Genomic DNA, 26,761 nt, shown 5'->3' with positions numbered 1-26,761 from the left:
GACTTGGTCTGCTCCACTCATCTCAACATTCAACAGTTATCCGGCCACGATCAACACATCTTTGACCACCTGGCAATCACTATGGACGTAGACATCCCTATCCCCACCACAAAACACAACCGGACCATAACTTTCAGAAATCTTAAATCCCTCTCTCCCTCAGCTCTCTCAGCCTCACTCACCCATTGTCTGTCTGCCTCACCTTCCCCGCCGTCTGATGACCCTGCTGACCTGGTAAACTACTACAATGGCACACTCTCCTCCTGCTTGGATCAGCTCGCCCCCAAAACCGTCTCATTCACTCACTCTGCCCTTTGGTACACCCCCGCACTTCGCCAAATGAAGACCCGGAAACCACAACTTGAAAGACTCTGCAAGAAAACCGGTTTATCAGTTCACCTCCTAGCCTACACCGACCACCTACAACAATACAAAGATGCACTCAACGCTGCCTGGTCCACCCACTACTCTCACCTCATCCACTCTGGCTCCAACAACCCCAAGGCTCTGTTCTCCACCATAAACCTCCTCAAACAACATGACAACACCTCCTCATCATTCACCACTGAAAAGTGCCAATCCTTCTTAACATACTTCCAAACAAAAATAAACACCATCTACAGTAACCTCAACACCTCCAGGATCCCTCCCATCTCCCCACCTGCCTCACCACCCATCACCATTCAGCCCCTGTCCCACTTCTCTCCAGTATCCCCAGCACAGTTAAAAACCATCATGACCGGACTAAAAACCTCCACTTGCACTCTGGATCCCATACCATCCACAGTCATTAAGGACTGCCTCCCTGTTATCTCCCAACTCATTATTGGTGTTATTAACGCCTCCCTCAGCTCTGGTTCCGTCCCCAAAACCCTCAAACTGGCTGCCATCACACCAATCATCAAAAAACCTGGTTTAAACCCTGACAATCCAAGTAACTTCCGCCCCATCTCCAATCTCCCCTTCCTGTCAAAAATCCTGGAATGTGCTGTCGCCTCACAACTCAGAACCCACCTCACCTCCAATAACCTGTTCGAAACTTTCCCATCCGGTTTCCATTCAAAACATAGCACTGAAACAGCCCTCCTGAAAGTCACCAACGACCTCCTCCTCTCTTTAGACTCCGGACACCTCAACATTTTCATCCTCCTTGACCTCACAGCAGCCTTTGACACCATCAATCACTCCATCCTGCTCTCCCGACTGGAATCATCTCTCCACATCACCGGCACAGCACTCTCCTGGATTCACTCCTACCTCACCAACCGACACCAGTTCATCAGTATAAACAACTGCACCTCCCCCACCGCTTCCCTGTCCCAATGTGTCCCCCAGGGGTTGGTGCTTGGTATTCTCCTCTTCATCCTCTACATGCTCCCCCTTGGCAAGATCATCCGTCTTCAGGGCCTCCAGTTCCACTGCTACGCCGATGACATCCAACTGTACATCTCCACCAAAACCATTACCAACACCACCCACTCCACACTCACCAACTGTCTCACTGAAATAAAATCATGGATGCAAACAAACTATCTCCAACTGAACAGTGACAAATCGGACATAATCATCATTGACCCCACATCCCGCACCAAAGCCACCCACAACCTCTGCCTCACCTTCGATAACTGCACTCACAACCTAGGAATCATCCTCGATAGCTAGCTAAGGTTTGACCACCACATCAATCACATGACCAGGACTGCCTTCTTCCACCTCAAGAACATCGCCCGTCTCTGCCCCTCACTCACCTTCTCTGCTGCAGAAACCCTCACCCATGCATTTATCACATCCAGATTGGACTATTGCAATAGCATCCTCTATGGCTCATCATTCAAACTCTTCAGTAAACTTCAATACATCCAGAGCTCCGCTGCCCGCCTGCTCACCCACACCCGCTCCCAAGACCACATCACCCCCATCCTCCAAAACCTACACTGGCTCCCCATCACACATCACATACAGTTCAAAATCCTCCTCCTCACACACAAAGCACTCAGCAACCAGGCCCCCTCCTACCTCACACACCTAGTCCACCAACCCACCCCCTCCCGTGACCTCCGCTAATCCGAAGGAAATCTCCTCTCACTACCTGCACGGACCAAGCACCGAACCTGGGGGGACAGGGCCTTCTCCATCGCTGCCCCATCCCTCTGGAACTTACTCCCCAAACCCATCTGTATCTGCACACACAACATTCAAGACCGCGCTCAAAACTCACCTTTTTAAATTAGCTATTAATGTATAAGTTTGTGTGTTTTATACTGTTTTATTGCTGTTTTTTATTCTGACTTAGCTCTATTTTATGATTTTTTAAAAACTGTAAAGTGTCTTTAAGCATTTATTAAAAACAAAAAATTTATCATTATTATTAGTAGTAGTAATTGATTTTACCTTGTGTATCTTTTTTGTCTCTTTTCTGTATGCTCTATTATGTCTATATTTCATTGATCTGTAAAGCACTTTTAATTGCCTTGTGTATGAAATGTGCTATACAAATAAAGCTGCCTTGCGGAAACTTCTTCTCTTCTCCTCGTCTCCTCTTTGTGTGTAGCTAAATTGAAAGCCAAATTGTGTAAATGTGTGTAAATCAGTAGCTCAGTCCATAGGGACTTGGGTTGGGAACTGGAGGGTCGCCTGTCAATGTCCCCATCTGGACCAAAATATGGAGCGTGGACTGGTAGCTGGAGAGGTGCCAGTTCACCTCCTGGGCACTGCCGAAGTGCCCCTGAGCAAGGCACCGAACCCCCCAACTGCTCAGAGCGCCTGTCATGGGCAGCCCACTCTGACATCTCTCCACTTAGTGCATGTATAGGTCCAGTTTGTGCATGTGTGTGTTCGGACCTGTGTGTAATTGACAAACAGTCTGAAAAATTGAATTTCCCCTCTGGGATTAATAAAGTATATATAAAAAAATAAATAAATAAAAAAAGATTTATAATGTAGGTCGCCGGATTAGCTCGGAGGATGTTTCGTTGCATGCAACACTTTGACTGTGTAAAGCACACCAAATTAAAATCAGCTAAGCTTTGCAGGAGCCATCTACCCAATGACATAACTACAAAAAAGATCACAACAATAACTTAGTGAAAACATCATAACAATACACATAACACATACATTGATAAAGGCTGACAGTCCTGCTAAGCTTGTAATGGTGTAATATTGTTTTTCCCAGTGGTACCAGTTAAAGTACCAGTCCTTGGATGGAGCGGGGAAAGATGCTGTGCTGTACTCAATCAATCAATCAATCAATTTTATTTATAAAGCCCAATATCACAAATCACAATTTGCCTCACAGGGCTTTACAGCATACGACATCCCTCTGTCCTTATGACCCTCGTACTCTATCCATCTCTCAGCTTACGAATACGAATATGAAAACTTTACAGTCCACAGAGTGGAAATTTGTCTTTGGTTCCACCATTGACATGTCTCAAGGCAAGAGGACACACAAAACATAATAAAACACTGTGGAGCAGAGAATAGAAAATATGAAAAATTATGACTGCATTTGCAATACAGTATACAGTCAACACATATTCACATTAATTCACGTACAGACTACTCAGCTGCTTCTGTGGCTTCCCTAAGATCTTGGAGGCCACGCTCACTATTTTCTGCAGTTTGTTTCTCCATTTAATGTTCAGATTTCCATACGACATAATCATATTAAATGATAAAATACTTTCCACCAGGCTCATACTGTTTCTAAAATAGTTTGACTCACTCCAAAATTATTGAGCTTGCGTAGCAAGTGGAGGCGTTGTGAACATTTTTTAAAAATGTGATCTGTATTCATTTGAAATGTAAGACTGCTGTTAATGTACACTGCCTGGCCAAAAAAAAAGTCGCCACCTGGATTTAACTAAGCAAATAGGTACGAGCCTCCTATTGGATAATTACTGCATGGGCGATTATCTTTCAGCTGGCAACAAGTTATTTAACCCCAACTGGTGCAATGAGTTGCTTCTCATTTCCTAAACAACCATGTCGAAAGACACATCCCGTGGTCGTGGAAAAGATGTTAGTCTGTTTGAGAAGGGTCAAATCATTGGCATGCATCAAGCAGAGAAAACATCTAAGGAGATTGCAGAAACTACTAAAATTGGGTTAAGAACTGTCCAACGCATTATTAAAAACTGGAAGGATAGTGGGGACCCATCGTCTTCGAGGAAGAAATGTGGCCAGAAAAAAATCCTCAATGATCGTGATCGGCGATCACTTAAACGTTTGGTGAGATCAAATCGAAGAAAAACAACAGTAGAACTCAGGGCTATGTTTAATAGTGAAAGTAAGAGCATTTCCACACGCACAATGCGAAGGGAACTCAAGCGATTGGGACTGAACAGCTGTGTAGCCTTAAGAAAACCACTAATCAGTGAGGCTAACCGGAAAAAAAGGCTTCAATTTGCTAGGGAGCATAAAGATTGGACTCTGGAGCAATGGAAGAAGGTCATGTGGTCTGATGAGTCCAGATTTACCCTGTTCCAGAGTGATGGGCGCATCAGGGTAAGAAGAGAGGCAGATGAAGTGATGCACCCATCATGCCTAGTGCCTACTGTACAAGCCTGTGGGGGCAGTGTTATGATCTGGGGTTGCTGCAGTTGGTCAGGTCTAGGTTCAGCAACAGTATGTGCTCAAAGAATGAGGTCAGCTGACTACCTGAATATACTGAATGACCAGGTTATTCCATCAATGGATTTTTTCTTCCCTGATGGCACGGGCATATTCCAAGATGACAATGCCAGGATTCATCGGGCTCAAATTGTGAAAGACTGGTTCAGGGAGCATGAGACATCATTTTCACACATGGATTGGCCACCACAGAGTCCAGACCTTAACCCCATTGAGAATCTTTGGGATGTGCTGGAGAAGGCTTTGCGCAGCGGTCAGTAAGTAGCCATCATCAATGCAAGATCTTGGTGAAAAATTAATGCAACACTGGATGGAAATAAATCTTGTGACATTGCAGAAGCTTATCAAAACAATGCCACAGCGAATGCGTGCCGTAATCAAAGCTAAAGACGGCGGTCCAACGAAATATTAGAGTGTATGACCTTTTTTTTGGTGGTGACTTTTTTTTTGGCCAGGCAGTGTATGTGCCCAAATATTCAAAATCATCAACCATCTCGACCATTTGTCCATTGATGATTATTGGCTTCATTATATTTTTGTTATTTTGTAAGATTAGCTCCTTGGTCTTTGAGACATTTATTTCTAAGGAGCTGGTTGAACACCAATTTAGAAAGCTCTTCACATAGTTAAAATACAAATTCTCTCTTTCTGTATCGCCCTCCTGCAGGAGAGCAACCAAGGCCATATCATCTGTGTACTTAAAGGGGAAGTTCGGTTTTTTACAACCTGGACCTTATTTCTGGCATTAAATACGGTTGTTTGCTCACCCAGATAAGTTTGGTGTCATTTGGAGTCCTTCGGAAGATATTTAGATCCGCGAGAGCCGCGTACATCCATATAGTGGGAATGATTGGGGCACCGACAATGAGGCTCTAAATAACACATTATCTGCCGCGAAACTCGTTCATTTCACCAATATGTTTTTCTGAATCGCTAGAGTTGCTTGTCATCATCATCTGGGTCATTTTTACTGACCTACTAACCTCTGACCTGGATGATGTCATCCAGGTGCGCGCGCCGCCGCACACCCATAGCACGGCTCTGTTTACAGCTGGAATTTGCTACTGTTAGATTTTTGAAACATGGCTGAATATTTGTCAGATTTTGAGGTTGTGGACGACGACTTTGAATATGATGGACGTCCTTACCGTTTTGAGCCAGAGTATACGGATGAGGAGCTCTTTGAAAGGAGGATGCGGAGGCAGAGAGAGGAACAACTGGCCAGAGAACAACAAACCGCTGCACGTCCGAGAATAGATGCTAACTGGTGGTGTTCTTGTGGACAATGTTCCACTATGCCAACAGAGGAGGAATGCCTTTGTTGCTCCGAGTGGGATTTGAGGCCAGGAGATACATGTCTGGATGTCTCCAGAAATGACTGTCTCACAACTACAGAGGATTTCACTTCTATGATCAACCGGGCTGTTTTTTTCATGTCCCGAAAGTAAACTGGAAGACCCAGCCAAAGCCTGCAGGACCGAACGGGCAACTTTCGATTGAGTAAGTAGCCTACACACATCCATAAATTGTTTATTTTCCTTGAATTTGGTCGCTTGATAAGTAAATAACTATGAGAATTTACATTTCTTTAGTTTCTTCTCATCGCTTGTGTAGAACGGCCCGCACACTGCACAAAAAGCAGAGGCACTTCTGATGCAAAACGTGAATTTATTATTACGTAGTGCTCAGTGACAAAAAGTGAGAAACAGAAAGGTGAACGTTTCGGTGGTAAAGAGGATTGTCTTTACGAATTGCCTCTGTGTTTTTTTTTGCAGAGGTTAGTAGGTCAGTATAACTGACCTGGATGATGATGACAAGCAACTCTAGCGATTCAGAAAAACATATTGGTGAAATGAACGAGTTTTGCGGCAGATAATGTGTTATTTAGAGCCTCATTGTCGGTGCCCCGATCATTCCCACTATGGATGTACACGGCTCTAGCAGATCTAAATATCTTCCGAAGGACTCCAAATGACACCAAACTTATCTGGGTGAGTAAACAACTGTATTTAATGCCAGAAAAAAGGTCCAGATTGTGAAAAACAGAACTTCCCCTTTAAATAAACGAAAGTATGCATGATCAATATTGAACTCATTTGTGTACACAGAGAAAAGAGAGGGTGAAAAAATTGTATCTTGTGGTGCCCCTGTGTTCAATACGATCTCATCTGAGACAATACCATTTACAAGGACTCTTTGTGGGCGGTCTGAGAGGAAATCTCTGATTCAATGAATAATGCCACCATTAGCACTAGAACCGCTAAGACGGTCTAACAGACCGTTGGTTTTTATAATGCAAATAACTCTGTTTATTTATAATGCAAATAACTCTGTTTAGATAAAACCTACAAGCTTCTCTTCCTATGACTTTTCCTAAAAATGTGTCTTGTATGTTTTCTGAAGCCTTTAAGTTACAAAAATGAAACACACTAGACTTCTGAGCATTTATACCTCCGACCACTGAAAATTATACATTTTGATAAATTTGACACCTTCTGTCCTGCCAGGGATGCAAGCGCCCTGTGTGTGTGGGAAGTGCACTGCAAGGGTTGACAGCTTTTGCCCAGGGTGTCTGCCTCATTAGATGCCGTTCGTGCTCATTGTTTGTTCACCAATGCGTCTGTTATGTTCTGAGTTCTCTTTGTCATCTTTGTACATAGTTCCATAGTTTGACAGTGCCCATATTGCCTTATTGTTGTTGTTGTTGTTGTTTTCCAATTGTGTTTTCATCCCTAATTAATGTTCATTCATTCATTCAATCGCGTGTTCTATGTGTGTGTGTGTGTGTGTGTGTGTGTGTGTTTGTATGTGTGTTAGTATGTCAGAGAGGAGGAGTATCAATAAAAAAAGTTTCCACTAATTATTTCGGTGTTTATTTCTATTATTCTTAAAGGGCCAGTGTGTAATATTTGGCATGGTTTATTGTCAATCTGAATCTGAATCTGAATATTCTACCCATTAATATGTTTATACAAGTGTATAATTGCTATAAAATAAAATTCGTTTGGTTTTTGTAGCCTTATAATTATGCGTTTATATATATATATATATATCAAGGGCCTTGCTTTAGAGAGATCGCCATCTTGCGCTGCCATGTATGTAAGGCAGCCCGAGTGGACAATCCAGCCAGCCAGAGAATGCGTTTCGCGTGTATAAATAAACCAACGAAGACAGCGGAAGGAAGGAAGAAGGAGGAGGAAACAGCAGAGAGTGTTAGTAGTTCGTCGATAGAGAGTAGTGGAAAGTTTTTTTAGTTTTAAGATTGCGAATGGACCACACTTACCACGCAACAGGAGAGAATGAACCCGAACCGTCATCTGCGAGGAAAAGAAGACGCAACTTCACTCCTTGTGATGCATTCTCTGCTGCGCTTTTCCTCCTGATGATATATCTCCCCAGCGATGGTAGCACCGAATCCCATTCTGTGCATTCAGCCTCTCTTCTCGCCCGCTCAGCATCAAACACATGGAGTTCCTCATCTGTATGCTCCGGCTCAAACAGGTATGGCTCTGGGTCTGTGTCCGCTACAAGAAACTCTTCAAAATCTCGTTCAAAGTCGTCCATTGCAGCTACTATAGTCCGGAGATATCGCTAGGCTAAATAAACAGCTGAGCTCTGTTTACCGGCTACGCTGTCAGTCAGTGTGCGGGCTGGAGATAGAGCAGAGAGAGGGGGGGGTCCCCACTCTGTATGGTAAACGAGTATGTGTGTAAAGTTATGAAGTGTGTCTGTTACGCTAGAAGAGTCAGAGTTTGGGACGGAGTCTTTTACCCCCTGGAGTGTTACCGGAGTCTTTGGAGTGCTCAAATAAACTGGCCTTTTTCCCGAACGCTTCTCTGGTCTCCTGCTCGTGAGTGATTCATCACAATATCGTAACATGGCTTAGATTTCTAAATAAACATTCACCTCGTCGCTAGATAGACCTACTCCTGAAAAACTTGTGCGCAAGGCTTTTTGTCCCTACAAGGCCACTGTCATTTACCCGACGGGAGGGGTGAGCGAGTGAGCCCTGCAATCTAGAATTTGACCACTGATGTCACTGTTTTCAACCCATTTTACACACTGGCCCTTAAAGTTTTTTTTATTAAAATGCGTAATATAGCCAACAATATGATAGACCAAAAGTTAATCTAATTTATTATTGTAGAATGTATTTAGCAAATCACCACTTTCAACTGGAGACACGGCGCAGCAGCAGCGCAGCAGAAAAAAAAGAAAAAAAAGGCATTATAAAAAGCCGACAAATAGTGTTAATTAATTGACATGAGACATTGGAGAGGTTGTCAGTCCTATTCTATAGTCTCTAATATTTTTTTATTCTATCATAACTTCTCGGAAATTACTCAAAACTGCATTTTTTGTGTGCTTCTGAGCACACGGGCAGCATAAACAATGAAGTTACATATAACGGTCTGGCAGATCGTTGCGGCGCTTGGAGGGGCGCTGTAATCCAGGCGGTCCTAGTGTTAACCCATAGATGGATGAGTCGCTGCAAAAGGATATGTATTTGCATGGTGTTAAAAGCAGATGTAAAATCAATAAAAATAATTCTAACGTAGTGTGTGGGGGCTTGTAAATGCTTTGTTGAACAAGGTTACAGTCGTATCATCTCTGCTCCTCTTACTTTTATATGTGAACTGTAGGTGGTCAAGGCTGTTCGATGTAGTAGCTGTCATATGTCTACTTAAAACTCTCTCCATGCACTTTATGCATTTTATACAAATTTTGGGTACTGTACACGAGTCAAGCAGGATCTGAAATAGTTTAGTCAAAACTCCTTTTAATTGCATAGCACAATCTTTTAACACTCTGCCTCTGAGGGCATCAGGCCTGGGTGCCTTATTGGGTTTTATACATGCCAGACTTGAGGCAATTTCATGTTGTGCGAGTGTCAGTGGAACATATTGTGGGATAGAATTAGACACTTCATTCCGCTCAGTACAGAAATTTGTCTTATCAAATCAGCTATAAAATAAGTTTAATTCATTAGCCCAGGATGGAGAAAGGTGGGTCACAGGGGCATGTTTCTGCTTTGCCTCCCTCCCCATCATTTGATTTAGACCTTCCTATGCTCTTTTAGCATTGCCAGAATAAAAGTGTTTCTCTACTTTATCCTTGCACTCTATTTTTGCTTTTTTCAATTTAGCTCTTAATTCACTCTTTGATCTCTTCTCTTTGAGAAGTTCTATATTCCCATTAACAAAAGCATATTTTTTTTCTGATTTATACAATCCTTTAAGTCACTGGTTATCCATAACTTATTATTTGGAAATATTCTGTTTCTGTACAGAACATTACATAAGATGTGATAGTATCTGTCAAATCATGTGGGTTATCACAGGAGTCAAAGATCTGCTAGTCCGTATCTTCCAGACAGTCTCTCAGTTCCTCCTTACAATCATCTGACCATATCTGTATATCCTTAGTCACTGGCTTCTCCCGTTTCAGCTTTGCCCTGTAACGTGGGAGCAGATGTATGACGTTATGATCGGACTTTATCAGGGCTGGCCGATGGATGGATTTGTAGGCATCGGGTAAATTGCCATAGCACCTATCCAGGGTGCGCGTCAGACGGGTCAGGCAATCTGCATACTGTTGTAATGTGGGTAGATGATTAGACAAGTCACAGGAATTAACGTCCCCCAGAATGAAGGCAGGTTGATCAGCTGATCGGGATAGCGCTGTTGGAGCTTTTTGTTATTCTTGTAATATTTAATCACTAATTATTTAGTTATTTTTTGTTGTTTAGTTCTGAAGAATACACCTTTAGTTTGCTTATAATATTTAGTATTGTTTGAGTTAATTTGAGTACTTATTAATGCTTTTATTTTGAAGGTACTGGGTAGCTGGGGCGCACTAGGTGAATCTACATATATGGGTGTGCAGGTGTAGGTGAGCCAGGCATGTGGGAGGGTTTATGGTTTTTTACCAGGGCAAGAGAGGCGGCAAAGGCCATTGTTTGTTTGATCCGTTTGATTTGATTTTGTCCTAATCTATTTTTTGATATTTTGATTTTTGATCACTAAATTGAGGACAAATAGCTGCTACAAGCGCGTTGTTGTAGCTTTCTGCAATCTTCGCTGCCGCCCCGTCAAAGTCTGGTCCAGGTATATAGGGTAATATGATGTTGATCTGGCCAAGTTCTCTAGGCAAGTAGAAGGGTCAAAAAGATACCACCAGGATTTCATAATCGCGGGTGCAGACTTTCTCCCGAACAGTGTACTGTGTGGCCCATCGATTGTCAACAAAAAGACACATGCCACCACCAACTGATTTCCGTGATAGTGTATTGTCCCCGTCCACCCTTATCAATGTATAACCGGGCAGGTTTGGATTCATCATCCCCTCTTTTAGCCAGCAGAGGGCAGACGGAGTGACATGCAGCCAGGTGCCACAGAACCCGGTCCGCTGCGGCAAAAGCCATATATATATATATATATATATATATATATATATATATAAGGCATCTGCTCTATTCACTAAACCACCAGCACTCTGTTCACAGGGATTCTGTTGACTAAAGTTCACATGCAGTCTTGTCAAACTGTTAGGTAAAAGCTGATATACCCTGAGATAAGCTCTCATTGTTTTCCTAATTTCATTCAGTAGGCTACAAAATCAAATGATGAGATGACTTACTGTACACATGTGATAAGGCACCCCTGCCGTGTGTGTGCACCCTCTTCTTGCTGCGGTCAGATAACCTGTATCTCACCCGGATACAGCAATGCAATTTTCTAATTGGCTGATAGGTAGCTGTATGTTATTTTTTGATTGGCTGGTGGGTAGCTGTGTCTTATTTTTATTGGCTGGAGCGTGGCAAGCGCTTGTTGAGCTCTGCGGTACCCACAGCGTCTTGCAACACGTTGCACTACATATACAGCGATGTAACTTGGTGGGCCTTACCCTAATCATTTTTTTATGCGTGAGAAATACCAGATGTGGCGGATGAGAGTGTGAAAATGTTAAAATGCTGTGTCACACTCTCAAAGCGTGAGACTTGAGAGCCCTGAAATAGACATGCCAAAAGAGGTGAAACACAGTGTCAGCAGCAGCGCCCTGCTTCTCCATAATACATATGATGATGGCATTTTGGCACTAATATAACTCTCTATAAAGTATTGGCTATCATTGCTCGAAATCATATTTGGAGGTCAGGTCACATTCACCCTCTGTACTCTCATCATTTTGATAAAAAATAACTTGATGAGCCTCAGTTAATCTTACTTAAAGAAATGTTTATTATAACACAAATCTGATAAGAGAAGCTTCTGGCAAGCACGTGTGCATGGACAGAGACGTGCTAAAAACTTAACAACAGAATAATTATTTAGCCTTATATTGCTGTGACGTATCACTGCCATACCGCAGTGATACGTCACTCTGTCAGTGCTGTGAGAAAAAATACATACCGTCACAGCCCTACTCCTTATATGGAACTTGGTCTTCAGTTTGCAGATGGTACTAGGGCTCACTCCAAATAATGCCGCAACTTGATTGTGCGGAACACCAACTTAAAGTTGCCCTATCGCATGGGCCCTATCCAGATCAGTCAAAAGTGGAATGCCGATTCTTGGAGCAGACACCAACTGACACTGTAGCAGGGCCCATGTTCACAGGTACAAGAAGCTCAAAACAAGTGTCAATAGCAAAAGAATGGCAGAGAAGATTTGACAAATTTTTCATGGACCCAACCCACATACTCAGCTCTGCTGCTAATGCATGTTCCTTACGTGGCACCATTTAAAAGGGAAATAAACGGGCTTTCCAGCGGTATAAGATTTATTGCCAAGGAGCATTGTTACAACAAAGAAATAATCTACCAAACACAAATTTCCTTACTTTTTGTGCTTAGTTTTAGATGTTTGTAAAAACTCACTCATTGATATCACAGATGCATTTTTGCTACTTCCCTTTTTGCTAAAAACAGTCTATAAACTCAAACAAGATCAATATCATGTTAAATATTTCCCTTGATGAAAGCATCATATTGTTCCAGCAAGTGTTGGAAAAGACACACCCAGAATATACTGTACATGTAGATGTTCACATAGTGTGCTTACGCCTTTTACGTGGTTTTATTAATTGTTGGGCAATTTTTTTTCTGTACTGACTTGTTTGTTGACTATTTTAGCACACAGAATATGTCAGAGCAATTTTGTATCTGCAAAATCACCTTGAAATATTTTCCCAGAAATGATCATTCTGAAAGCTGACCTGAACCAGCTGTAAAAGAAAGCATAAATAAATGGATTGAGCATTGAATTTGACAGTGTAAGCCAGTTAAGAGTTTCAAACAGCGGAAGTGGCACTGACACATTATCCAAAAGCTGAAAAGTAAAACAGAGAAAGAAAGGAGTCCAGCACATCAGAAAAACTCCCATAACTGTTGCAAGAGTTTTGGTGGCCTTTCTCTCATGTTTACCTACAGTTGCTCCACATTTTGTGCTCTGACATGTTGTGTTCCTGATGCTGCGTGCCTGTCTCTCTGCCACAAGAAAAATCTTCAGGTAGATACAGAGCATTATGATCACTGGGAGGTAAAATGAGAAAATGAGTCCCAAAATTTGTGCAAGTAGAAGATCAATAAAACAATTATTGTCACATTTTTCATGATTTAATCCTGGAATTAGAAAGCCAATGGCTACTAAAACAGACACACTCCAGCTGACCAGGATCATGACCACAACAACTTTAACATTTATCTTAGTTCTGTATGTCAGAGGCTGACACACTGCATAATATCTGTCTATGGAAATACAACATAAATTCAGAATGGAAGCTGTGCTCAGTGTTACATCAAAGCTATCTCTCACTTTGCAAAATAAATGTTCATAATGTAAACATGAGCTAAAAGAGAAGGCCATGCTGAGAGGAAAAACTACAAGACCAACAAGCAGGTCAGCTACAGCCAGAGAGAGGATGAGAGAGTTTGTAGGAGTGTGGAGCTGTTTGAAGTAAATGATAGAGATTATTACCAGAAGGTTTCCACATACTGTGACAACAGATAATGACCCAAGGAAAATAAATATTAAAACACATATTGTAGAAGGAGTGCTTGTCAGTCTGTAGGAGACGTTATATATTTCATAACAGGGATGTATGTCATTCACATCAGTGCGGCTGACTTCTGGTGCCATGTTTCTTTATTCCTGTAAGAATGTCCATTAAGAATAAATATTTTCCATGAGGAACCAACAACATTAATGCATGAAAGATGTATGTTTATCTTAAAATATTTTGATATTCATGAATGTTAAACTACAATGATAAATCTCTAGAATAAAATATTTTGTTTGTCGTACCTCTTAAATGCTCAAGATAGTTTGCAGTATTGATGGGTGTTCTTCATTACAGTGCCACTGTGCACACTGTTTTTATCAACCCCCATATCATTACCATAATGAACACACTCTGTTATTGTCCAATCAGAAGTGGGACTTTTTAATGTGATGATATTAGAGCAACATACAGAACAATAGATGAGAATACTTTTAAAATCTCGTTTGAATCCTTTTATTTTGCCAAATGGAATGGGAAGTCCTATTCACACTTTGACGTTTGAGGCATGACAGAACAAAAAAGAAGGTGGTGTCTGTGCCTTTGTCCATGGATCAGCAAATGTTGAAAAAAGTACTTTAATGAAAGCACCAAAACACTTTTCATGGAAACTATCACATTTGAATCTGCCATAATTTCAGATCATGTTGATGATCTGTTGAATTCCTGCAAATGTCATTGATGCCATTGCTAGTGTTAAGGTGAAATTCATTAGTAACAAGCAAAAGGCATCATGGAGAAACACTCATTCTGTAAGAGTCCAGAAAAGGAAGTGCCGGAAAGCAGAACAAATATGGTGTAAATCAAAGCTCCACATTCACTTTGAAATCTATAAAGAAATATTATGCATTTATAATCAGACCTTGCGAAGTGCAAGGCAATATTTTTCTCTGACAAAACAATAGAACGCACATGTATTATTTGCTACTGTAAACAGATTAACTAACCTTCAAGTTCCAATATCACCAGAACTCGTCTCCACCAGCAAATGTAACGAGGTTGCAGCCATTTTTAATAACAAGGTTCAAGACATCAGATGTGTGATTAACTCCTTGATGCTGAAGAATAAAGTACCATCATTGTAGTCTTCTCAAAGTAACTTGTTAGGTATGACAGAATTTAGGTCTGTCAATGACAAAACACTGGAAGAAATTGTCTCCAGTCTCAGTTCTTCCACTTGCTGACTTGATGTTTTACCCACTAGCTTCCTTAAAACTGTGCTGAGCAGCCTGGTAAAACAACTAACTGTGATAGTTAATGTCTCCCTCCAATCTGGCACTTTTCCAAATGCTTTGAAAACTGCAGTCATCAAGCCTCTCCGAAAGAAGAGCAGTCTTGATGCCTCTGTACTGAACAACTATCAGCCTATTTTAAACTTAACGTTCTTAAGTAAGGTTATCGGAGGTCGTCTACCAGCAATTTAGCAACTTTCTGCTGCTGGATGTAAGTGCTGCTTTTGACAAAGTGGACCACACAGTTTTGTTATAAAGACTAGAAAATTGGGTCGAACTTTCTGGAACTGTCCTTAAATGGTTCAAGTCATATCTTCATGATAGCAAGTACTTTGTCTCGATCGGTAACTACTAGTCAGAGCAGATGGCCATGGCATGTGGGGTCCAACAGGGATCCATTGTGGGACCCCTCTTGTTTAATTCCCCTATGCTTCCATTAGGCCGAATCATACAAAATAGCCTACCATAATTTTGCAGATGACACACAAATATACAAATCACTTTCATCAGGTGATTATGGATCTGTAGAATGCCTGTTTCACTGTACTGAGCAAATAAATGATTGGATGTGTCAAAATTTTCTCAAACTCAACAGAGATAAGACAGACATAATTGTCTTTGGACCACTGAAAGAAAGAGAATGTAAGCTCTCACCTCAAATTCCTCTCTCTTATTAGTAAGAGTCAAGCTAGAAACCTTGGTGTTATCCTGGACTCAGATTTAAATTTTCACAGCCACATCAAATGTGTAATGTCATCTGCCTACTGCCATTTAAAAAACATTGCTAGAGTCAGAGTAATACGGTCAAAGCAAGACCTTGAAAGGCTCACCCACGCCTTTATTTCCAGTAGATTAGATTACTGCAATTGACTGTTTGTAGGACATTCAAAAGAAGCTGATTCAGAATGCTACTGCTAGGGTCCTGACACAAACTAGGAAATAACCACATTACTCCAGTTCTAAAATCCTTATACTGGTTACCTTATCTAAGGCTGGTGCACCGACCATCCCAAATACATCACAAACCAGGAATAACCTCCCAAATGATGTTCGTCAAGCCCCGACTCTGACCACTTTTAAGTCAAAGCTAAAAACATTCCTATTTTACACTGCCTAGTCCACCCTGTAATGACTGCAACCTTATTTAAAAACTAAATTTTAAATCATTTTAAATAATCTCCATATCTTTGCACCTCTTGTCTGAACATTTGATATTTTTAATGATTTTTTTTATTGTAAATCAATTAGTAATTGAAGAAAATTGAAGAAATTGAAGAAAACGTGGAATGTTTAATTGTACCACGCGGGGAAACAGCAGACGGCGTAACCACTATTAGCACTGGGCTAACGGAAGACCACCAACACAGCTTACCGGAGGCCGATCCAACGCACCAGGCCCAGTATTTGGGCTTGCGCTGGTAAGTCTCGTTGACCAACTCTGACCTGTGTGTACGGCCTTATAATCGAATTTACTCTCCACCATGGGCTGCCTCTGTGGAGCCCTCACGAGTAAGTCTCACCCTGTGCTACTGTCTCTGTTTACCTCACCAGCCTACAGCTACCACCACAACTATGACCCTTCACCTTTTTCAGTTCCATTACTGCCCACAGTTGTGTTTATTCCTCCCCAGAAAACCTCCACCAACCCCACTGTGACATGCCTCCACTCACCTCGCCTGGTTGTGACAGCTGCCACCAGCTGAGCCAGAGGATCAGCAAGCTGGAAGGGAGGATGTCCATGCTGTACCAGCTGAGGGTAGAGGAGCAGATCATGGACTCAATGGTCGTCGCTTTGGGTCCTGCTGCTAACTCCACATCTATGGGAGAACTATACTCAACTGTCCCCCTCCCGTCTCCGAACAGCGCAGCCATCACAGCTACAGCTCACTGGTCCCGGTTAGGAGCAAAGCCCAAGGCTCTGGTTAACTTCACTCCCACTCCCAGATCCCGTCGGGAGAAATCGTGGACTAATGTCCGGAAAGTACATGAGATGGAAAGCCTCAACACAGCTCACCTTCGTCTCAGCCCCTCCGGGTGTCCAATATGTTTTCCATCCTGAATGAGGATCATTTTCCGCCACTTAAAAATGACAACTCTCCTCCGCCATCAAAGCCAGCTTCCTCCATTCAATCACACAATCAAAAGCTCCTGAAAGAGGCCGTGCCCAAACGCTCTGGGATTCCTCCCCGCTCGGAGCCAGTGTCGGGGAATCCCTCTCCTGGCCCAACTGCTGCTGTCCCCTCCGCCAACCTGGTCCGTCCTCACTCCACGTCCCCTTCTCACAGCGCTGACTCAGACTCCACTCTCCCAGGCAGTTTGAACCAGCAGTCGTCACCTCCTCGTTCACTCTTCTCCCCAGCCACATTAATAGCTGGAGACTCAATAATCAGAAATGTGTTGAAAATGTGCTTTTTCAATGCTGCCTCACACTGTTTCCCTGGGTCCACAGTTCCCGTCATACTCAGAACACTCCCGGTGCTGCTGTGCTCTCTTCCATCCTCCATAAGACGAGTGGTTGTTCATGTTGACTCCAATGACACTGCTTGTAGAGAGTCTGAACTGACAAAAAATGACTTTAAGGACCTTTTAAACTTTTTAACCAGCTGTGGGAAATCTGTTTTTATTTCCAGGTTGATTACCACCGCCACCTGCAGAGCAGAAGGTTTTTCAAGGATTCTCAGCCTCAATACCTGGTTACAGTCCACCTGCTTCACTCACAATATTAACTTCATAGACAATTTTAATCTGTTCTGGAACCGCTTCCTCCTTCTCAGAGCTGACGGCGTTCATCCAAATGGGCAGGGTAGCCGCATGCTAATGGCTAACGTGCAACAAGCCGTCCAGACTGCTACACGTGAACGACTGTTTACCTGCCACACCCCCACCACTCACTCTTCTTCTCCTTCCAAAGCTCCACTGGCACCTCGCTGCTCGTTTTTGCCCTCTAGCTCCCCTCCTCGGCCTCACCAGTCATTACAACTACAACCTGTTATTTCTCTCATCTATACCATCATCAGATGCAGGCGCCCCCCTCCACCCAGCACAAGACATATTGATCTGGTCAATCTCCACTTCCCAGGTCCTCATAGTCAAACACAAATTGGCTATATTCAACACCCGCATCCTCAAAAACAAAAGTCTCATTCTCAATAACCTGGACTTTCTCTGTCTCACTGAAACCTGGCAAAAACCTCTGGACTACTTCTCATTAAACCAAACCACCCCTACAGGATACACTTACAATGGACAAACCCCATACAGAAGGCCGGGGAGGTGGCATTGCTGCCATCTGCAGAAAACAATATCAAAACAACCACCATCTCCATCTCCATGAAAACGAATTAAGGCATGTTAATTGGGATGAAATAACTTCTGATATAAACTGTGAACAGGCATGTGACAACCTAATGGCAACAATTAAACCGATTACCTTAAAATATACAACAACTGTGCAATGCAAACACAAGGTAACACAAGAGCTACCATGGCTGCATGACACACTCTGGAACCTCATGAAAAAAAGGGACTCAGCCCTTAAAAAATTCCTAAAATCTGGTCTAAGTACAGATCGCCTGATCTTCAAAAGCCTCAGAAACAAAGTCACGATGCAACTTCGGAAAGCAAAAGCAAACTTTTTCTTGGAGATAATTAAAGATGCAAAAGGGAACAATAAAAAGCTTTGGAAAAGTATTGACAAACTCACGGGGAAGGAATGTTCAAAGAGTGAAGTCATGCAGCTTAAACTAAATGGTACACATATCTCAGACAGCCTAGATATAGCCAGCAATTTTAATGACTATTTTATTATGTTTGTTCAGGAACTGAGTCACAACTTCTCACAAATCTACCCTGATCAGATCATAATAAACCATGAAAGGGATCTAAACCTTCAGCCCACAGATGAGGCAAAGCTATGTAAAATCCTTTCATCTCTGTCAAGCTCCAGGACTAAGGATATTCATGGCCTAGACACTGTCTTCCTCAAAAAGTATAAAGACAACCTGACCACCCCAATAACAAAGTTGATAAATCAATCTATCCAGGAAGGCACCTTTCCTAGTGCTCTGAAATCAGCTATTTTAACTCCCATATACAAATCAGGAGATAAACAAGAAATTAGCAATTATAGGCCTATCAGTATACTCCCTGTCCTGTCAAAAGCTGTGGAAAAGGTGGTGGCGGAACAGCTGATAGAACATCTTGAGTCCAAAGACCTGCTGCATCCCATGCAGTTCAGCTTCAGGAAAAATCACTCAACCGAAACGGCATGCTGCCACTTTCTTGAAACTATCAAACTGAATCTTGACAAAGGTGGGGTGGTAGGGGCAATTTTCTTAGATCTGCGCAAAGCCTTTGATACGGTTAATCATTCAATTCTCCTCTCAAAGCTGACACAGTATAAATTGTCCACGAATACCCTGACCTGGCTAAAATCATACATTTCTGGTCGCTCCCAATGTGTGCATATAAATGGTTTCATATCGCCTACAAGAGCTTGCACAGTAGGGGTGCCACAAGGTTCGATTCTAGGCCCACTACTGTTCACTCTGTACATAAACGACCTCCCGTCAGTCTGTGATGTAGACATACAAATGTACGCGGATGATGCGGTTATCCACACGCATGGGAGGGATGCAGACCAAGTGGCTGCCAAGTTAACAGTCGCTATGGAGAAAGTCTCTAACTGGCTAAATGAATCATGTCTCACTTTAAATGTTAAGAAAACAGCAACCATGTTTTTCACCAACAAACAAAAGCACAAGGACTATCCCTACATAACTGTAAATGGAGAAAAATTAACTACTGTAACTGAATTTAAATACCTGGGTATCATTTTGGATTCCACTCTCAAACACATAAAACAGGTGAGCCGCACTCTGAAATACAACCTTGCAAATTTCAGATGTATCAGAAATTCACTTACGATGGAAACAGCCAAAACCTTTTTTAATGCCATGATTATGTCACATTTTAACTACTGTATCTCATGCTGGTCCCAAGCTAACAAGACAACCCTGAAGCCCCTTGAGTCACTGTACAAGCAAGCTCTTAAAATTTTGGATAAGAAAACACGACAGTATCATCATTGCCACATACTCAACAAACATAAGATGCTAAACTTTGATAACATGATCATGTATGCAGATGTACGTCTGGTTTTTAAAATCATTCAAAACACTGCACCTTCACCCCTCAAACCCTTTGTTCAGCTGACCTCTGAACAGATGAGCAGGGTATCGAGAAGTACCTCTAGGTGGCAGTGTTGTATTCCCAAACGTAAAACTGCTTTTGCACAAACAACTTTCTCATATAAAGCTATAAAGGAATGGAATAATCTTCCAACAGATTTGAAAATCTGTGCTAATTATGAAGCCTTCTCTAGAGAAGCAAAAAAAAAAAGATTTTAAGTAACCAAACCTGTAAGCATTGAGTAGGTACTCTGCTGTCGAGGTATGCTGTCCTGTTTTCTTTTTCTTTTCATAAGTGGTCGATCGAGTTACTGTTCCATTGCATATTGGTATAGGTACCCTGTATGTGTCTCCTATTTTAGTGTGTAGATCTGTTGCTTATATGACCTGTGATTATTTTGTTTTCATCTTGCACCATGCACTTTATGTACAGATTACATGAAGACCAAATGAGACGTGGGTGTTCTATCTGCCTCATTGCACTGTGCGCTCTGTATGGGCATGTGCACCTTGTATGACTGTTTTCTGAAACTGTGAGCACTTGCACTTTGGACGCTGTGTGTGCGTTGTCCCATGGATTTCAGTGCACTCTATTTTCTTGTACCGTTTCAGTCTGTCTTTTTTATATGTCTCTTTGTAATATTTTAATTTTTCCGTTGTTATTTCTTCTTTTGCCTGCCTCAGGGACTGCAGATGGAAACTAGCTAAAAAGCTATAATCTGGTGCAGTGCATCTTTACTCTGTTGAGTCCAATGTTCTCTGTACATGGTCCCTGATAAAAAAATGAACGAATAAAAAAAAAAAAAAAAAATCCCTCCTGCCCCGTCATTTGAACACCTCACCTTCAAACTCTCTGGTCCCTGTCCTCTGGTCACAGCCATCATTTATCGCCCGCCCAAGCCACATCCCTCCTTCCTCTCTGATCTTGCTGACTTTTTGACCCAGTTATCTGCCATCTCACCATCTGTTCTCCTCCTGGGTGACTTCAATCTACACATTGACAGTACAGACAATAAACCTGCCACAGAATTTCTGGAACTGCTACAATGTCTCAACTTCACCCAACACATTAACTTCCCAACACACAACCGTGGTCACATTCTGGACTTGGTCTGCTCCACTCATCTCAACATTCAACAGTTATCCGGCCACGATCAACACATCTTTGACCACCTGGCAATCACTATGGACGTAGACATCCCTATCCCCACCACAAAACACAACCGGACCATAACTTTCAGAAATCTTAAATCCCTCTCTCCCTCAGCTCTCTCAGCCTCACTCACCCATTGTCTGTCTGCCTCACCTTCCCCGCCGTCTGATGACCCTGCTGACCTGGTAAACTACTACAATGGCACACTCTCCTCCTGCTTGGATCAGCTCGCCCCCAAAACCGTCTCATTCACTCACTCTGCCCTTTGGTACACCCCCGCACTTCGCCAAATGAAGACCCGGAAACGACAACTTGAAAGACTCTGCAAGAAAACCGGTTTATCAGTTCACCTCCTAGCCTACACCGACCACCTACAACAATACAAAGATGCACTCAACGCTGCCTGGTCCACCCACTACTCTCACCTCATCCACTCTGGCTCCAACAACCCCAAGGCTCTGTTCTCCACCATAAACCTCCTCAAACAACATGACAACACCTCCTCATCATTCACCACTGAAAAGTGCCAATCCTTCTTAACATACTTCCAAACAAAAATAAACACCATCTACAGTAACCTCAACACCTCCAGGATCCCTCCCATCTCCCCACCTGCCTCACCACCCATCACCATTCAGCCCCTGTCCCACTTCTCTCCAGTATCCCCAGCACAGTTAAAAACCATCATGACCGGACTAAAAACCTCCACTTGCACTCTGGATCCCATACCATCCACAGTCATTAAGGACTGCCTCCCTGTTATCTCCCAACTCATTATTGGTGTTATTAACGCCTCCCTCAGCTCTGGTTCCGTCCCCAAAACCCTCAAACTGGCTGCCATCACACCAATCATCAAAAAACCTGGTTTAAACCCTGACAATCCAAGTAACTTCCGCCCCATCTCCAATCTCCCCTTCCTGTCAAAAATCCTGGAATGTGCTGTCGCCTCACAACTCAGAACCCACCTCACCTCCAATAACCTGTTCGAAACTTTCCCATCCGGTTTCCATTCAAAACATAGCACTGAAACAGCCCTCCTGAAAGTCACCAACGACCTCCTCCTCTCTTTAGACTCCGGACACCTCAACATTTTCATCCTCCTTGACCTCACAGCAGCCTTTGACACCATCAATCACTCCATCCTGCTCTCCCGACTGGAATCATCTCTCCACATCACCGGCACAGCACTCTCCTGGATTCACTCCTACCTCACCAACCGACACCAGTTCATCAGTATAAACAACTGCACCTCCCCCACCGCTTCCCTGTCCCAATGTGTCCCCCAGGGGTTGGTGCTTGGTATTCTCCTCTTCATCCTCTACATGCTCCCCCTTGGCAAGATCATCCGTCTTCAGGGCCTCCAGTTCCACTGCTACGCCGATGACATCCAACTGTACATCTCCACCAAAACCATTACCAACACCACCCACTCCACACTCACCAACTGTCTCACTGAAATAAAATCATGGATGCAAACAAACTATCTCCAACTGAACAGTGACAAATCAGACATAATCATCATTGACCCCACATCCCGCACCAAAGCCACCCACAACCTCTGCCTCACCTTCGATAACTGCACTTACAACCTAGGAATCATCCTCGATAGCTAGCTAAGGTTTGACCACCACATCAATCACATGACCAGGACTGCCTTCTTCCACCTCAAGAACATCGCCCGTCTCTGCCCCTCACTCACCTTCTCTGCTGCAGAAACCCTCACCCATGCATTTATCACATCCAGATTGGACTATTGCAATAGCATCCTCTATGGCTCATCATTCAAACTCTTCAGTAAACTTCAATACATCCAGAGCTCCGCTGCCCGCCTGCTCACCCACACCCGCTCCCAAGACCACATCACCCCCATCCTCCAAAACCTACACTGGCTCCCCATCACACATCACATACAGTTCAAAATCCTCCTCCTCACACACAAAGCACTCAGCAACCAGGCCCCCTCCTACCTCACACACCTAGTCCACCAACCCACCCCCTCCCGTGACCTCCGCTAATCCAAAGGAAATCTCCTCTCACTACCTGCACGGACCAAGCACCGAACCTGGGGGGACAGGGCCTTCTCCATCGCTGCCCCATCCCTCTTGAACTTACTCCCCAAACCCATCTGTATCTGCACACACAACATTCAAGACCGCGCTCAAAACTCACCTTTTTAAATTAGCTATTAATGTATAAGTTTGTGTGTTTTATACTGTTTTATTGCTGTTTTTTATTCTGACTTAGCTCTATTTTATGATTTTTTAAAAACTGTAAAGTGTCTTTAAGCATTTATTAAAAACAAAAAATTTATCATTATTATTAGTAGTAGTAATTGATTTTACCTTGTGTATCTTTTTTGTCTCTTTTCTGTATGCTCTATTATGTCTATATTTCATTGATCTGTAAAGCACTTTTAATTGCCTTGTGTATGAAATGTGCTATACAAATAAAGCTGCCTTGCGGAAACTTCTTCTCTTCTCCTCGTCTCCTCTTTGTGTGTAGCTAAATTGAAAGCCAAATTGTGTAAATGTGTGTAAATCAGTAGCTCAGTCCATAGGGACTTGGGTTGGGAACTGGAGGGTCGCCTGTCAAAGTCCCCATCTGGACCAAAATATGGAGCGTGGACTGGTAGCTGGAGAGGTGCCAGTTCACCTCCTGGGCACTGCCGAAGTGCCCCTGAGCAAGGCACCGAACCCCCCAACTGCTCAGAGCGCCTGTCATGGGCAGCCCACTCTGACATCTCTCCACTTAGTGCATGTATAGGTCCAGTTTGTGCATGTGTGTGTTCGGACCTGTGTGTAATTGACAAACAGTCTGAAAAATTGAATTTCCCCTCTGGGATTAATAAAGTATATATAAAAAAATAAATAAATAAAAAAAGATTTATAATGTAGGTCGCCGGATTAGCTCGGAGGATGTTTCGTTGCATGCAACACTTTGACTGTGTAAAGCACACCAAATTAAAATCAGCTAAGCTTTGCAGGAGCCATCTACCCAATGACATAACTACAAAAAAGATCACAACAATAACTTAGTGAAAACATCATAACAATACACATAACACATACATTGATAAAGGCTGACAGTCCTGCTAAGCTTGTAATGGTGTAATATTGTTTTTCCCAGTGGTACCAGTTAAAGTACCAGTCCTTGGATGGAGCGGGGAAAGATGCTGTGCTGTACTCAATCAATCAATCAATCAATTTTATTTATAAAGCCCAATATCACAAATCACAATTTGCCTCACAGGGCTTTACAGCATACGACATCCCTCTGTCCTTATGACCCTCGTACTCTATCCATCTCTCAGCTTACGAATACGAATATGAAAACTTTACAGTCCACAGAGTGGAAATTTGTCTTTGGTTCCACCATTGACATGTCTCAAGGCAAGAGGACACACAAAACATAATAAAACACTGTGGAGCAGAGAATAGAAAATATGAAAAATTATGACTGCATTTGCAATACAGTATACAATCAACACATATTCACATTAATTCACGTACAGACTACTCAGCTGCTTCTGTGGCTTCCCTAAGATCTTGGAGGCCACGCTCACTATTTTCTGCAGTTTGTTTCTCCATTTAATGTTCAGATTTCCATACGACATAATCATATTAAATGATAAAATACTTTCCACCAGGCTCATACTGTTTCTAAAATAGTTTGACTCACTCCAAAATTATTGAGCTTGCGTAGCAAGTGGAGGCGTTGTGAACATTTTTTAAAAATGTGATCTGTATTCATTTGAAATGTAAGACTGCTGTTAATGTACACTGCCTGGCCAAAAAAAAAGTCGCCACCTGGATTTAACTAAGCAAATAGGTACGAGCCTCCTATTGGATAATTACTGCATGGGCGATTATCTTTCAGCTGGCAACAAGTTATTTAACCCCAACTGGTGCAATGAGTTGCTTCTCATTTCCTAAACAACCATGTCGAAAGACACATCCCGTGGTCGTGGAAAAGATGTTAGTCTGTTTGAGAAGGGTCAAATCATTGGCATGCATCAAGCAGAGAAAACATCTAAGGAGATTGCAGAAACTACTAAAATTGGGTTAAGAACTGTCCAACGCATTATTAAAAACTGGAAGGATAGTGGGGACCCATCGTCTTCGAGGAAGAAATGTGGCCAGAAAAAAATCCTCAATGATCGTGATCGGCGATCACTTAAACGTTTGGTGAGATCAAATCGAAGAAAAACAACAGTAGAACTCAGGGCTATGTTTAATAGTGAAAGTAAGAGCATTTCCACACGCACAATGCGAAGGGAACTCAAGCGATTGGGACTGAACAGCTGTGTAGCCTTAAGAAAACCACTAATCAGTGAGGCTAACCGGAAAAAAAGGCTTCAATTTGCTAGGGAGCATAAAGATTGGACTCTGGAGCAATGGAAGAAGGTCATGTGGTCTGATGAGTCCAGATTTACCCTGTTCCAGAGTGATGGGCGCATCAGGGTAAGAAGAGAGGCAGATGAAGTGATGCACCCATCATGCCTAGTGCCTACTGTACAAGCCTGTGGGGGCAGTGTTATGATCTGGGGTTGCTGCAGTTGGTCAGGTCTAGGTTCAGCAACAGTATGTGCTCAAAGAATGAGGTCAGCTGACTACCTGAATATACTGAATGACCAGGTTATTCCATCAATGGATTTTTTCTTCCCTGATGGCACGGGCATATTCCAAGATGACAATGCCAGGATTCATCGGGCTCAAATTGTGAAAGACTGGTTCAGGGAGCATGAGACATCATTTTCACACATGGATTGGCCACCACAGAGTCCAGACCTTAACCCCATTGAGAATCTTTGGGATGTGCTGGAGAAGGCTTTGCGCAGCGGTCAGTAAGTAGCCATCATCAATGCAAGATCTTGGTGAAAAATTAATGCAACACTGGATGGAAATAAATCTTGTGACATTGCAGAAGCTTATCAAAACAATGCCACAGCGAATGCGTGCCGTAATCAAAGCTAAAGACGGCGGTCCAACGAAATATTAGAGTGTATGACCTTTTTTTTGGTGGTGACTTTTTTTTTGGCCAGGCAGTGTATGTGCCCAAATATTCAAAATCATCAACCATCTCGACCATTTGTCCATTGATGATTATTGGCTTCATTATATTTTTGTTATTTTGTAAGATTAGCTCCTTGGTCTTTGAGACATTTATTTCTAAGGAGCTGGTTGAACACCAATTTAGAAAGCTCTTCACATAGTTAAAATACAAATTCTCTCTTTCTGTATCGCCCTCCTGCAGGAGAGCAACCAAGGCCATATCATCTGTGTACTTAAAGGGGAAGTTCGGTTTTTTACAACCTGGACCTTATTTCTGGCATTAAATACGGTTGTTTGCTCACCCAGATAAGTTTGGTGTCATTTGGAGTCCTTCGGAAGATATTTAGATCCGCGAGAGCCGCGTACATCCATATAGTGGGAATGATTGGGGCACCGACAATGAGGCTCTAAATAACACATTATCTGCCGCGAAACTCGTTC

General features: G+C 42.7%; 1 protein-coding gene across 1 annotated transcript; it reads right to left on the bottom strand.

Annotated features, from left to right (window-relative positions):
• Positions 1–12,782: 12,782 nt before the first annotated feature.
• LOC144466502 (trace amine-associated receptor 1-like) lies at positions 12,783–13,775 on the bottom strand. The gene has a single exon (XM_078173565.1). It carries the CDS (start codon positions 13,773–13,775, stop codon positions 12,783–12,785), a length of 993 nt encoding a protein of 330 aa, XP_078029691.1.
• Positions 13,776–26,761: the final 12,986 nt, after the last annotated feature.

Source organism: Epinephelus lanceolatus, chromosome 13, assembly GCF_041903045.1.
Source record: "Epinephelus lanceolatus isolate andai-2023 chromosome 13, ASM4190304v1, whole genome shotgun sequence".
Classification (NCBI taxonomy): Eukaryota; Metazoa; Chordata; class Actinopteri; order Perciformes; family Serranidae; genus Epinephelus; species Epinephelus lanceolatus.
The sequence above is the reverse complement of the archived record's forward strand: the minus strand, read 5'-3'. Positions and strand labels throughout refer to the sequence as shown.